The sequence below is a fragment of the Podarcis filfolensis genome (assembly GCF_964270895.1).
Source record: "Podarcis filfolensis genome assembly, chromosome: 14".
Classification (NCBI taxonomy): Eukaryota; Metazoa; Chordata; class Lepidosauria; order Squamata; family Lacertidae; genus Podarcis; species Podarcis filfolensis.
In genome coordinates this window covers 5,468,675-5,482,041 of record NC_139616.1, presented here as the reverse complement: position 1 = coordinate 5,482,041, position 13,367 = coordinate 5,468,675, and the positions used below count along the sequence as shown (strand labels likewise).

Here is a 13,367-nt window from a genome sequence, read left to right as displayed (position 1 = left end):
GCTTCAGGTTACAGACTCCGCTAACCCAGAAATAGTACCTTGGGTTAAGAACTTTGCTTCAGGATGAGAACAGAAAACATGTGGCGGTGGCAGCAGGAGGCCCCATTAGCTAAAGTGGTACCTCAGGTTAAGAACAGTTTCAGGTTAAGAATGGACCTCCAGAATGAATTAAATTCTTAACCCGAGGTACCACTGTAATGCTGAATTGTGTGTATAAGCCTGATGGAACAGAAATGTTTTCAGCACAGGGTTGTGATACGTCCGGAATTTCCCAGACATAGCCAAGATTCGGTCATTGGAAACAGTGTCCAGGTGGAAATTGCTTAAATGTCTGGGAAAATGCGGATGTATGGCAATTTTTGTGTCTTGATTTTCACTTTTTGATATATGGTGACCCTACTTCAGCAGGTGTTTAAAAGTTGCCACAGAAGGCGCCTGCTGCATCTCTGTTGGCAGAGTTCCCCAGGACTTGCCCAAGGACACTAAAGGCTTGGCTCCCTGTTGTTGTCAAATGAGCCTTGCTACCACGGACAACAGCCAATGATGCTCCTGCAGATGATATTGGAGACTGAGCTGGGATATGAGGGTTTGGGTGGTTCCTGAGGCACCCTGGACCTAGGTTGTTCTGGGCTTTGTAAATAAATGCAAAGCAGCCAACTCCAGCAGTGGAAACGCAAGAGGTGTTGCCTTGCCCACCCCACCACATCCACCACTGGTGGAACGCCCGCCTCTCACCAAGTTTCAGCAAGAGGGAGGCGTTCCAGCACATGATGTCACTGCTCATCTTCCCTACCGCCGGGGTAGAGAAGACAAGTGGCAAGGCCTTACAGAATGCCCCCTTCTCCTGCCAAGCTCAGCAAGAGCGAGGGGCATTCAGCCAGCGGCAGAAGTGGTGGGGCAACTGGGGGGCAGAAGGCAGCACATCTCCATTTTGCCTCAGGTGGTGAAATGGGATGGGCCAACCCTGACCTTGAACCTAGCTCAGTAGTAGATAGGCAGCCAGTGCAGATGCTTTATGTTATGTGCTGAAGTTCTCACCCTGGGCCAGCAGGGGGATGCTGTAGATAGTTTTCACTCAGGTCCACATATGCAAATAAGGGATTGAAAGTGACGTTCAGTGATTGGATAGTTACAGAAAATGGTTACTGTTGCGTTGCAGTGGAGCTCTATATAAGCAGGCTGGCTGAACCCTTCAGTTCAGTTCTGTTCTGGTCTGTGAATAAACAAGAACTGTTTGAAGAATTGCTGTGTCGTCTGATATGTTCACCCACAACTTAACACTTTAACAATGGCGTCACTTGTTGTCAACCAGGTAATGATACAGGAGAACTTTCTTCACCCACAGCCAGCCCCAGATTTAGGGGGTCCTGGACAGAATGCCTCCAGGTGGGTCCTGCAGATGGGCAGCAGCTGTAACCTGACAATGCTGCGTGACTGAGGGGGGGCATTTAATTCCACTTATTGAAGAGCCAAATTTCCCCAGGGCATATTCAGTGCCCCCCTGCAAAAAGGCACAACAACCAACCTCTCCCCTAGCTCCTCAGATGACTTCAGAACAGAGTTTAGAGGTAACAAGCCAATTTTCTCCCTCCCTTTTTAGTTCTCCTTTAGCAAACGTTAACGTTCGTGGCGGCAAACTAAGAGTACTGCTCTCCCTTAGGGCACCATCTGTTGCCATCTGAGAGGTGAAGAGGAGAGCGCTGGGCTTCCCCAGCTAGTTCTTTTGTATTTTCACCCAACTTCAATATATTTTAAGTGGTGCTTTGGGCAGGATAGAATCCACCTTCCAGCCATGCTCTTTCCGCTAATCACGAATGTGCACCTTTCATTTTGGACGTGCAGGTCTGCCTCTAATTGGCACACTAGCCTGGGAGCAGATGGGGGGCCTGATTAAGAGCAGCCTTCTGGCAATCACAGATTCTCACAACTCAGACAGTGGCGTCAGTGGGCGAAGGGGGTGCCACTGGGGAAAGGCCAGGAAAGGAAGAGAGCTTGAAATGTATGCAGTCTCCATCTCTGGGGAGAGTGATCCAGGGACTCAAATTTGCAAGCTAGGCCTTAAATGAAACCAAATTTGTTACCTTTAAAACTTGGCTTTGGTGTGTGAAGAAGAGGAACTCTTCTAATTGGTCCCCACCTGGTGCTGAATAAAATACATTTTGCATTCTTTCATATGCCTCTAAGCAAGGACTTAAAAAAAACTTGCTCTTTTCAAGAGGTATGTTAGAAAAATGTCCATCGTTTGGGCAGGCAAGCAACACAGTTCTTGTTTTACAAGGTGTTTTGGTGTACCCCAAGCTCTATTGTAGCACCCTGCTTGTGGTTAATGCTTAGCTGGAATGAAATATTCAACGCAGCAATAGAGAAATTAAAATAATAATTTATTTGTCAGACAAATAAATGTGAGGCACAGTGGTATAAGGTTACCAAGCTCTGTCCTGGCCTCCTGTCATTATGGCCAGCACTTATATTCCCTCAGCTCAGCCCCCTTGCTCCTCCTTTGGCTGCCTCTGTCCAATCAGCCTGGTTAAAATTCCTATTGGCTGTTTGCTAGAACCAATCATAAAAGATACACCCATTTCCTATTGCCTTTTATGGGAGACAAAGAGCTATATTTCCTTCTATTTATAATTGGCAAACAGCCATTAACCTCTACAAGGCACCTTAATTACCAGATAACCTTTTGCCCTAGACTAGGCGCCTTAACTAACATTTCATCTTTTGCCCTATTGCCCTATTCACTCCAAAACAGATGATGGCTAATTTTATCTGAACAGATCTTTTTGTTCACCTTCCCACACATTATCCTTCTTTGGAGGTCATTAAGCAGAGACTTGACAACCATATGTCAGGAGTGCTCCGATGGCGTCTCTCTGTCTGGCAGGGGTCCGGACCCAATGGCCCTCGTGGTCTATTCCAACTCTTCTATGATTCTATAATTTCTTACTTTCTAAATCCTTTGCATAATTACATTTAAGCCAATATTTCATACATAACATATATAGATTTTTAGAAGCAAAGACCTTTTCTTAAGTAAAAAGGAACTTAGTAAAAGCTAAGTTCTATAAGTTTTCTAAATTCTCTGAAGCTTCAAAGCAGCTTCAGAGAGAGAGAGAGGCCTCTTCCCTAGCCAGCTGCTGTTTGTATTAGCTCTTGCCTTTTTAACCTTAGGAAGATGTGGCTCAAGTTTAATGGGAGGCACAGTAATTAATTGTTTTTGCAACCTTGATTGATTGTATTCTATAATTTGTATGGTCAGTGTGACCTTTTGCTCCCAGCCTGTTTTATGACCGCAATAAACCAAAGGGGCCTCTGACAAAGACCTTGCCTGCGACAAAGACCTTGCCTGCTGGTTTCCCATCTCGAAAGAAACATGTGAATTTAAGCTCATTTTTGGAATACAGGAATCTGATCAAAATATAAGCCTTGATAAAAATGCAGGCTATGATCAGATGCCTCACTATAGCTATACACTTTTTCAATAGCTTTTGATGACTGGTGGCTACTAGCTAGAAAGGACACCCTGCTTGCTCTGGTGGGGGCTTTAGAGGAACAATTTAGCAGCTGGAAGGGACTCAGCAAATTAAGAGAATGTTTAAGTTAACCATATAAAAAGGATGTTAAGGGTGGCTGTGGCTGAGGGCACGTGTAGTCCAAAATGTCTGGAGGGCACCAGTTGGGGAAAGCAATTTTAGGGAATAATATTTGGCACTGTAAAGTGGTAAGTGATACAAACAGCAAAGCAAGGGGTGTAACAGAGGATTATGTCTGGAACTGAACTATGCAATTCAGGATGAAATAATTAACAGTTGTGGCACGAGGCCTGTCTTTCCTCCTTAGTGTTCTCCATCAGTGGCATAATGTGGGGGTCCCCAAAAGGGGTGACTGAACTGGGCACAAATCTGAGAGGGTGCAACTGGCTCCCTCTGGCCTGAGCTCCTGCCACCTTCCAGAGCTATGGGGAGGCAAACCTCTCAGGGCAAGAGGTTGCATGTCTTGACACATGTCAGAAGCGCCAAGGCTGCTTTCCGTGTTCGCCCTCTGCACGGGCTCCACGTGCACCCCACCCAGGGCATCCCTCTACCCTGGCTGACCAGTCCACCAGGGGGCGCAACACTTCCCCTGCCCCAGGCACTGGCAACTCACAATATGCCACTGCTCCCCATAACTTCTTCATTTCAACCCCACTCCCTAGAACACTGTCACTTTCATTGCAAAGCTCCACCAGAGTACTACTGGCCCCATTGTCTGTCCCAGATGTTCTGGGACTCCTGCACCAAGATTACATTCCCAGGTCCTGACTGGGGAGAAGGGGGGAGAGTTACTTGAGTGGTGATGATCCAAAGAGACACGAAATCCTGCACTTAATTGTTAAAATGGGAGGGACTAGTTGAGGGACATTTGTGCAGTCAAACCAACAATTCCTGCTTTGGCAGATGAGCGCATGAAAAGACTGAGATCCATAGAGCTTTCTTGTAAAAATTGCTAGAGAGAACTCTGTAAGATCATTTCCTTTGTCTGCTTTGGCAGGAAGCTGTAACACTACAGACATCCTGATTGCATCTTTCTTCAATAATGTTGGCAGGCTGACCACATGTGCGTGTCTAAGCTCAGACACCATTTTTGAACTTACATTTTGTACTTTTGTAACTTAGATAGTAGTTTTAAACCTGCCTTCCTTTTGCTGCTTTAAACTGTTACTTCAAGACCTGCAATATGTATTTTAAATCTTTTTATTTTTTAATAACCATGTTTGTGTCATTATTGTTTTAAAGGGGGAGAAAGGGGGTAATACCAGGAATATCCAGTCTCTCTGGATTGTTGTAGTAGAAGGTTAAATAAACCTTGTCTTAGCTTCCAAGTTTTAACTTCAAAGGATGGCACTCTGTTGATCTCACAAACATGAGCATGGAAGGATAATACCTAAACAATATATCCTCTCCTAGTGTCTGAATCCTAGAAATGATATTTTTATTATTGCCTCCCATACTCCAAAGCTAAAAGAAGAACATCCAGGCACCCAAGAATCAAAATCACAGTTCCAGGAGTTGCTGGTTCAGTCACAATTTGGATCCATGAAGCAAGGGACATGGGCAGAAACCCAATTCCATTGAGCAACAGTGTTTTGCTGTAGGCTGGTCATTCTTCACTTGATGAGTGCACATTAAAATTAATTGGAATTACTCATGTACATCAAATAGAGAAGAGGGTCGTTTTTTATTTTACTTTAAAGGGAAAGAAGAAGCAGACCCTTGAAAACACACACGCTGCAACAAGCCAGCAACCAAGGCAGGAGGGGGCAGAACACAGCCTTGTCAAAAGCAGCAACAACAGAGGGAGACTTATGCGTTTGTGGCTTGCAATGTGGAGATACATAAATTCTCTCTGGAGCACAGTCATGAATCTTGCAAGCCTGTCTGCTGATGGCCGTCCAAACGTCACAAGTGACTACAAAATATGTGGATGTTTGCCCATAGACCCCAACAGCACCATCCCCACAGTCCTGTGATGTGCTTGGCTATGGAATTCCACAAGGATGAAGGGAAAATGGGAACCAGGACACCATCAGAATGGTAACCCAGCTGAAATCCATAGGTGTGTGTGTGTGTTTTGTGCTGGTGTCATGTGCAGAGGAAGGAGCTGAGCAGATCCCAAGGCAGCAGGAGGGGGATGGCTCAAGGAGCTCAAAGAATCTCAGAGTTGGCCCCAAAATTAGGGTCATCTACAGGTTTGAGGGGGGGCTTGGCAAAGTGCCATCTGTGAGCTGCATCGGGGGGCCCACTGGCTGCAACCTTCATCAACCATCCACAATTTCATCAATCATCCATAGCCATTGTGTTACACCTCACACCCATAGCAGGATGTACACACACAGACTTGCAAATGCCCCCAGTAACCTGGGAAGGGTAAATAGCAAATGGAACCTAAAAAGAGCTCTGCTGGATCAGGCCAATGGCCCATCGAATGCAACATCCTGTTCTCACACTGGCCAACCAGATGCCTCAATGGGAAGCCCCAAAGAGGACCTGATCACAACAGCAGCACACAAACACCCCCGCGATTCCCATCAACTCGCATTCAGAGGCACATTGCCTCCAACACTGGAGACAGAGCATGGCCTTGTTATCCTCTGTGGATTTGTCTAATCCTCTTTTAAAGCAACCCAAATTGATGGACATTATTACCTCTTGTGGGAGCGGATTCCACATTCCCCCTTGTAACTAATAAAATTACTTTCAGGATATCCTTAGGCTAATTTGCACTTTGCAGCTGGAGGAGGAGAGGGCAGAGGGTGAAGCAAGAGCTGTGAGTGGAGGGGGGCCCTTTCCCCATCCTTTGGACCCCCAAGGAAACTCAGCAAACCTGCTGCACCTGGAACTGGGTGTGGAGAGTGCCGATAAAAAGCAAGTTTAGAGCAGGAGACCAGGGTGATGTCTGCTGTTTCCAGGAACTCTTCTTGTCGTGAGATTTTTGTGGGTGAGCTGAGAGCTTGTTTGGACCCTTGGTGAGAACCCAGAGACTGAGAGGGAGGGTGTGTCAGAATGAAAATGAGTGTGTGTGTAACTTTGAATTAATGTAACATTTTCATATGCAACTGTGTTTTTGTAATTTTTTTTAACTTAGCTGTTGCTGCTTCAGTTTTTTGTACACCACTTAAAGACATTTTAAATGCATTCAGCAGGATAGAAATTAAATAATCAATCAATCCATCTTCATACCGGCTGAAGAACAGCCGCAAAATTTTATCTTAACTTTTTGCACAAAGCCCTGGGTGTGACTGTTCTGCAGCAGCATGGAATTATGCCAGAAAGCATTAGGCAAGGGCAGCAGGGCATGGCCCCTTTCTCTACAGCAGGCTGGTCTCTATGGGTGTCAGGCTAGGACCTGACCCATCAGGGCTCTTACTGATGGCATTCCCTCCCTCACCCCTTGTGCAGGATTGTTTCCTTCTGACCTGGTTATAGATTTTCCTGTTGTGAAGGTGTGCAAACATCTTATCTGGAATCGTCCTTGGTGTCTGTCCTAGCCTACAGCTTTTCCCTGCTCCGTAACGTCACTACATCTTCAGAAAAACCACTTTTCCCCACCCAGATCCCTGTTTTGGTCAGTCTGGCAAAAGCAGACACCGAGGGGGTGTGCACCATATTCTGCCTTTTCCAGCCTCAGTTTCAAAACCTCTGCTGAAAAAGGCCCTCAGCAGCTTTTTCCATTGCCAACTGGTTTTATGTTTATATTAGGGCTGGGCAATATCTGATTTTCAACGTTGTGATATATCACTAGCTAACCATCACTATATACCGAAATACCACAATGTCTGAAATATGAGGCATTGGCTGACTTCACGGTTTTTTTGCATGTTGTGATTTTTGCATAGCACACACACACACACCATGATTCACAATATATTGCCAGGCCAAAAAAATTGAAACCAGTATCATACAGACTTGAAACCAGTTTTGGACAATATATTGATATATCGCCCAGCCCTATTATATATTGTTTTAAATGTACACCCTGCTTTTCTTTATAAAATCAAATCAAGGCTGCTTGCAAGTAATTCATAAAAAGCATAAAGCACAAGGACAATTACTAAAATCAGTGTCACACACAGAGGGGCCTTAGGGATCAACACTTATATCCCAGCTCAATAACTGAGATAGTCAGCAGGAACATCGTTGGTCGCTCTCCAAGTTGGCAAGGCTCATTTGACAACATCAAGAAACCGAACCTTTAGTGTCATCAGTCCTGTGGAATACTCTACCAGTAGAGATTCAGCAGGTGACAACTTTTTAATGCTTGCTGAAAACCTTGATATTCCACATGCAATTAAAAATCCATCCTTCCACACTGGTTAATGGATGCCTGTTTTTAACTTTTTAATAACTTTGTATTATGGTATTATGTTTTATTGCTGCAAATTACTTCTCTAGCTGAACAATGTTTACAAAGATGCGTCATAACAAGGGACAATGCTGCCAAAAATGTGACCGTTAGTCAAAACTGCGTACAAAAAACGTGTTTATCAGGAGAAATTCATATCAAAAAAGGATTATGAATTTTCACGAGGATTTAAATCTGCAAATTGCTGGAGAAATTTGGTGAACTGAATTTTAATATTGGAAAAATGAAAAACGGAGAGAACCAACATGGAGAGATCATTGCATCCTGCCCTGTTTCTTCCTAGATTCACCACCTCCATCACCATGGGCGAGCCAGGATTTGGGGGGGGGGCAGGACTTTTGTCAGGTGGGACGCGGGTGGCGCTGTGGGTTAAACCACAGAGCCTAGGACTTGCCGATCAGAAGGTTGGCGGTTCGAATCCCTGCGACGGGGTGAGCTCCCGTTGCTCGGTCCCTGCTCCTGCCAGCCTAACAGTTCAAAAGCACATCAAAGTGCAAGTAGATAAATAGGTACTGCTCCGGCGGGAAGGTAAACGGCATTTCCGTGTGCTGCTCTGGTTCACCAGAAGCGGCTTAGTCATGCTAGCCACATGACCCAGAAGCTCCCTCGGCCAATAAAGCGAGCTGAGTGCCGCAACCCCAGAGTCGGCCACGATTGGACCTAATGGTCAGGGGACCCTTTACCTTTAGGAATTTTGTTAGGGAGGGCAGAACCGATGTGATTGGTCAGTTAGTTAAGTATTTCTATTGTTTTCCTTGATCTAGGAGGGTAGCTGCCCCCCGCCCCTTAGCTACACCCGTGTCCACCACTCTGCTTAGCTTTGTGGGCACACACGCTAAACCCTGTCTGTGGTGCCTACCCTTTTCCCCAAAGAATGAGACAAGAGACCAGAGTATGGGTTCAAATTGGCCACAACTTTATTGAGCTTCAGAAGTGGGAAACTTGGCATAGGCCTTGGCAGGTAACCCTCTCAGCCCGTCTGGCTGAGGATACGCAGGCAGATGAGGTCCAGTGAGAGGGGACTGCAAAGCACAAACTTACACAGCATGCCCTTCCACTGACCTTGTCCCAGGAGTTTGACCTTCATGCCGCCGCTCTAGGGCCAGGGACTCCCGGTTTTTTGCCCTTTAACGGGCCCTGCAAACGCTGCCGCATGGGAGGGAGCATGAATGCATCCCCCGCCCCCTGCCTTGATCCTGGAAGGAAAAAAACCAAAAGAAGCTTGGACAAAAGGGGTCAGCCTCTTTTCTTTGGCCTTTACCCCACCCCCAGCCAGCCGTCCATTGTCCTCCCTGACTGAGGGCGGGTCAAAGGCCAGACCAAGCAGGTGGGAGGCACCCGCCCAGGTGAGCCCTCGCTTGGTGCCGCAAACCCCGCCTATTATGTACTGAAGTTCTCATCCTGGGCCAGCAGGGGGATGCTGTAGATAGTTTTCACTCAGGCCCACATATGCAAATAAGGGATTGAAAGTGACGTTCAGTGATTGGATAGTTACAGAAAATGGTTACAGTTGCGTTGTAGTGGAGCTCTATATAAGCAGGCTGGCTGAACCCTTCAGTTCAGTTCTGTTCTGGCCTGTGAATAAACAAGAGCTGTTTGAAGAATCGCTGTGTCGTCTGATGTGTTCACCCACAACTTAACACCGCCCACCTGTGGGGAAGGGAGGGTGGAAATTATCACAATATAGTTCAGAGAAGGGGGGGTGGACAGGCTTCATTTCCTGTACCCATTTTGCAATATGTTTGGACTAAGATCTACCAAAACTGAGTGAACTACCACAGTATTTCATAAAACAAAACACACAACCTCACATTTTGATCTGTGCAAAATTGATCAAAGTTCAAAAAAACCATAAAAGGTTAGTTCCGTTATGGTCTGGGGTTAGGCTAGGGGTGGTTCTGTGCTTTTAGGCCTAAAAGAAAAGACCAACTCAGATTAAGGTGATGTTTCTTTGGGGCCAAAGAGGGGGAGACACTGAACTCCATTTTAGAGGTTAATCATTAATGAGCTGCTGATCCTCACTATGTATTGATGAGCAGGGGGGGGCTATTTCTTTCCTTCCTGTGCCCACATCACGCAGGAAAGCAGCCTCTCTTGTGTAAAAAGGCAAAGAGATGAGAAGCTTCCTGATCTTTTCACTTCTGTTCCTTTTCTGCCTTGCTGTTAGTCCTGAGATTCCAAAGAACAGGAAGAAGAAAGGTGAGTTGCCAACTTTCCAGATTTTTAACATGCATTTGTGGAAACTGCGCTGTGGCAGTGCTGAGTAAATGGTAGATGCTGTTCGAGGACAGATAATGGGAAAATTCGAAAAAATGTGGGTCTGCTTTGAGCACAAGGTGGGCAGGATTGGGCTCACATTCTCCCCGAATTGGTAACTCTTATAACAAGACTGAAGTGGCTTTGCGAAAGAAAAAGAAAAAATATTAGCACCCATAAGTATCTGACCATTGGGAAACTGAGTACAGTATTCTTTTACTAAGACTGAAATACTCGTGAAAATCTAGGCGACCTCAAGGTAGCTGAGCAAAGCCAGCCACGGCTGGATCGAGCAGGGCACATCTGCTTGCAATAGTTTAATTGTGTGTGTGTGTGTGTGTGTGTGTGTGTGTGTAATATTTGTGGTCTCAAGGGAAATCCCACATCTGGGCTCTCATTCTCGGCTCCCTTTTGTTCATCTGAGTTGCCTGAAGTAGCACAGCATCCTTTGAATCAAAGAGACCCTGGCAAAACATCCATTTGTGTAAGATCATTGTACAGTGAGAAGGGCTGCTGCAAGCTCTGTTGGTTTAACCAATAGGTTTATAAAATAATGTGTGTTTTTTTGGTCTCCAAGTGGACGGAGGCCAACTTCAACATGGTGGGAGCAAATTTTGGATCACTGGGCCTGAGAGCCCAGACCACTCCTGGAGCCAACTGGACAGTGGTGATGGAGGAGGAAACAGATGGAGGAGGTGGCAATTTGTAGCATGGTGGGGGAAGCGCAGTTGGGGGGGTCAGGTTAAGCATGTCTGCACCATCACTTCTCAAAACAGCCCCTTCTGAAGACTATGTTTCCTTTGTAAAAACATTGGGACTGTATGACCCTCCTTGCATTGCCTCCCCTTATAACAACATGGGTGCTTACACACAGGTGAATATACCTACTGCAAGAATGGAGTGGTGGCTTGGGACACGGGTGGCACTGTGGGTTAAACCACAGAGCTTAGGACTTGCCAATCAGAAGGTCGGTGGTTCAAATCCCCGTGATGGGGTGAGCTTCCGTTGCTCGGTCCCAGCTCCTGCCAACCTAGCAGTTCGAAAGCACGTCAAAGTGCAAGTAGATAAATCAGGAAGGTAAACGGTGTTTCCGTGTGCTGTTCTGGTTCGCCAGAAGCAGCTTAGTCATGCTGGCCACATGACCCAGAAACTGTATGCCAGCTCCCTCGGCCAATAAAGCGAGATGAGTGCCACAACCCCAGAGTCGTCTGTGACTGGACCTAATGGTCAGGGGACCCTTTACCTTTTTACTTTGAAGGCTTATTGGCGGAACAGCAGTCTAGAAATATTAGTAAAAAATTAATAGCATGGAAAAAAATTGGCAGGAGAATTTTTTAAAATACAGGATGTAAGTGACCATTGGGCAGCTCCAGAAAGGCTGCTTTTTGGTTTTGAACTCCTGCACCAACAATTGCCTGCTCTCTTTTGCTCTCACTCTCCTGCTCTTATAGGAGGCTGCAGTAATAGCTATGCAGGCTCAACACTTATAATAATAATAATTTTATTATTTATACCCCGCCCATCTGGCTGGGTTTCCCTAGCCACTCTGGGCGGCTCCCAATAGAGGACTAAAAACGGAATAAAACTTCAGACATTTAAAACTTCCCTAAACACTTAAGTTGGAATGAGTCTGAAACCTGAATTTAGCAGAGTTTAGGAGCAGCCTTTTAGAGTGGGGGAATGGGGATCGAATCTGAACAGCCAGCTTTCTCTGAATAGCCTCCACCTGCCCTGGTATTTTTTATCTCTTCCTTGTAGCTAAAGTTTTGATAATTTCTATTACTGCTCATAACCCATCTTACCTGTTCAAATCTGCCAGTGGTTGTGATGTAATTGGCACAGCAATCAGTTCTGCTTAAACCATTTCTCAAGGGAAAAGGTCACCCCTTTACAAACAAGTCATCGAACTGTACTGAGTTTGGGGTTTTTCATGAAAACCGTATGTACAATCCTCTAGCAAACAGAGGAGCCCCTTCGCTTCTGTCCTTTGACAGCAGTCCTGCTGAACCATGTGTTGAAATGGTCCCATTGCAAAAGGCATTATTGCAAAAGGATATTGCAAATTCTTTTTTTAAAAAATGCACCCACTTGCAAAGGGAATACCTACTTAAAAGAGCACACCTAATAGAACATCAACTTGTGTGCTGAATACACTATAGAGGTCAAGTCTAGTTTTGGTGAGGGTCAATTTAGTCTTGTTGATTTTCTGCAATTTGCAGGAAGCACAATCAAAATGGAGACCGCATACAGCACATAATGTAAGGTTATGCCACCCTGGAAGTAGGTTTGTATCAAAATGCGAACCAAATCAACCTCTTAGGGACACGGGTCTCTTTATTGCGTCACGCTTGCCATTTCCATGAAGAACTGGATGTTCCAGGAGTGGCCTGTAACCACGTCAGTAAAAAAAGACACACTGTAAGCCTTTAATAAAGTGCAAGCTGCTTATTTGCAAACAGACAAGCTGAGCCACAGAAAGTAGTCACTAGGCCTAGGAATGCCAACCTTTCTTTCTTTTTTTTGTAAATAATTTTTATTTGATTTTACAAGTGTAAAATTATAATAATATCAAATACATACTCAGATTTAGAGATTTCTCTGAATCTCAAGACTTCCCACCATCCCCTCCATGGGTCCTATTGTCATCAATTTCAGCTGCATATTATTTCATCATCCAGATTTTAAGTCTATCCATATCATCTGTAGTATTTGTTACATTACTAGTGTTGTTAAAATCCTGCTATTGTTTTCATTTGCTTACAGTGGTCTCTTAAATAAATTATAAATCTTTCCCATTCTTTCTTGAAAGTTTTGTCTTGGTTCCTGAGCCTTCTGGTCAGTTTTGCCATTTTGGCGTAGTCCAACAGCTTAATTTGCCATTCTTCTCTGGCAGGGACTTTGTCTTCTTCCCATCTCTGGGCTAGTAGCATCCGTGCGGCCGTCGTAGCATACATGAAAAGTCGTTTCTGCTCCTTTGGAATCTTGGTACCTGTTGTTGTTGTTGTTTAGTCGTTTAGTCGTGTCCGACTCTTCGTGACCCCATGGACCAGAGCACGCCAGGCATTCCTGTCTTCCACTGCCTCCCGCAGTTTGGTCAAACTCATGCTTGTAGCTTCGAGAACACTGTCCCACCATCTCGTCCTCTGTTGTCCCCTTCTCCTTGTGCCCTCCATATTTCCCAACATCAGGGTCTTTTCCAGGGAGTCTTC

General features: G+C 45.4%; 1 protein-coding gene across 1 annotated transcript in view; it reads left to right on the top strand.

Moving 5' to 3' along the window:
- Positions 1 to 9,942: 9,942 nt before the first annotated feature.
- LIPC (lipase C, hepatic type) overlaps positions 9,943 to 13,367 on the top strand; it is a 49,983-nt gene continuing 46,558 nt past the window's right edge. Inside the window, exon 1 of the mRNA XM_083586755.1 lies at positions 9,943 to 10,101. Coding sequence (XP_083442881.1) covers positions 10,017 to 10,101 — 85 coding nt within the window. The 5' untranslated portion in view covers positions 9,943 to 10,016. The remainder of the gene's footprint in view (positions 10,102 to 13,367) is intronic.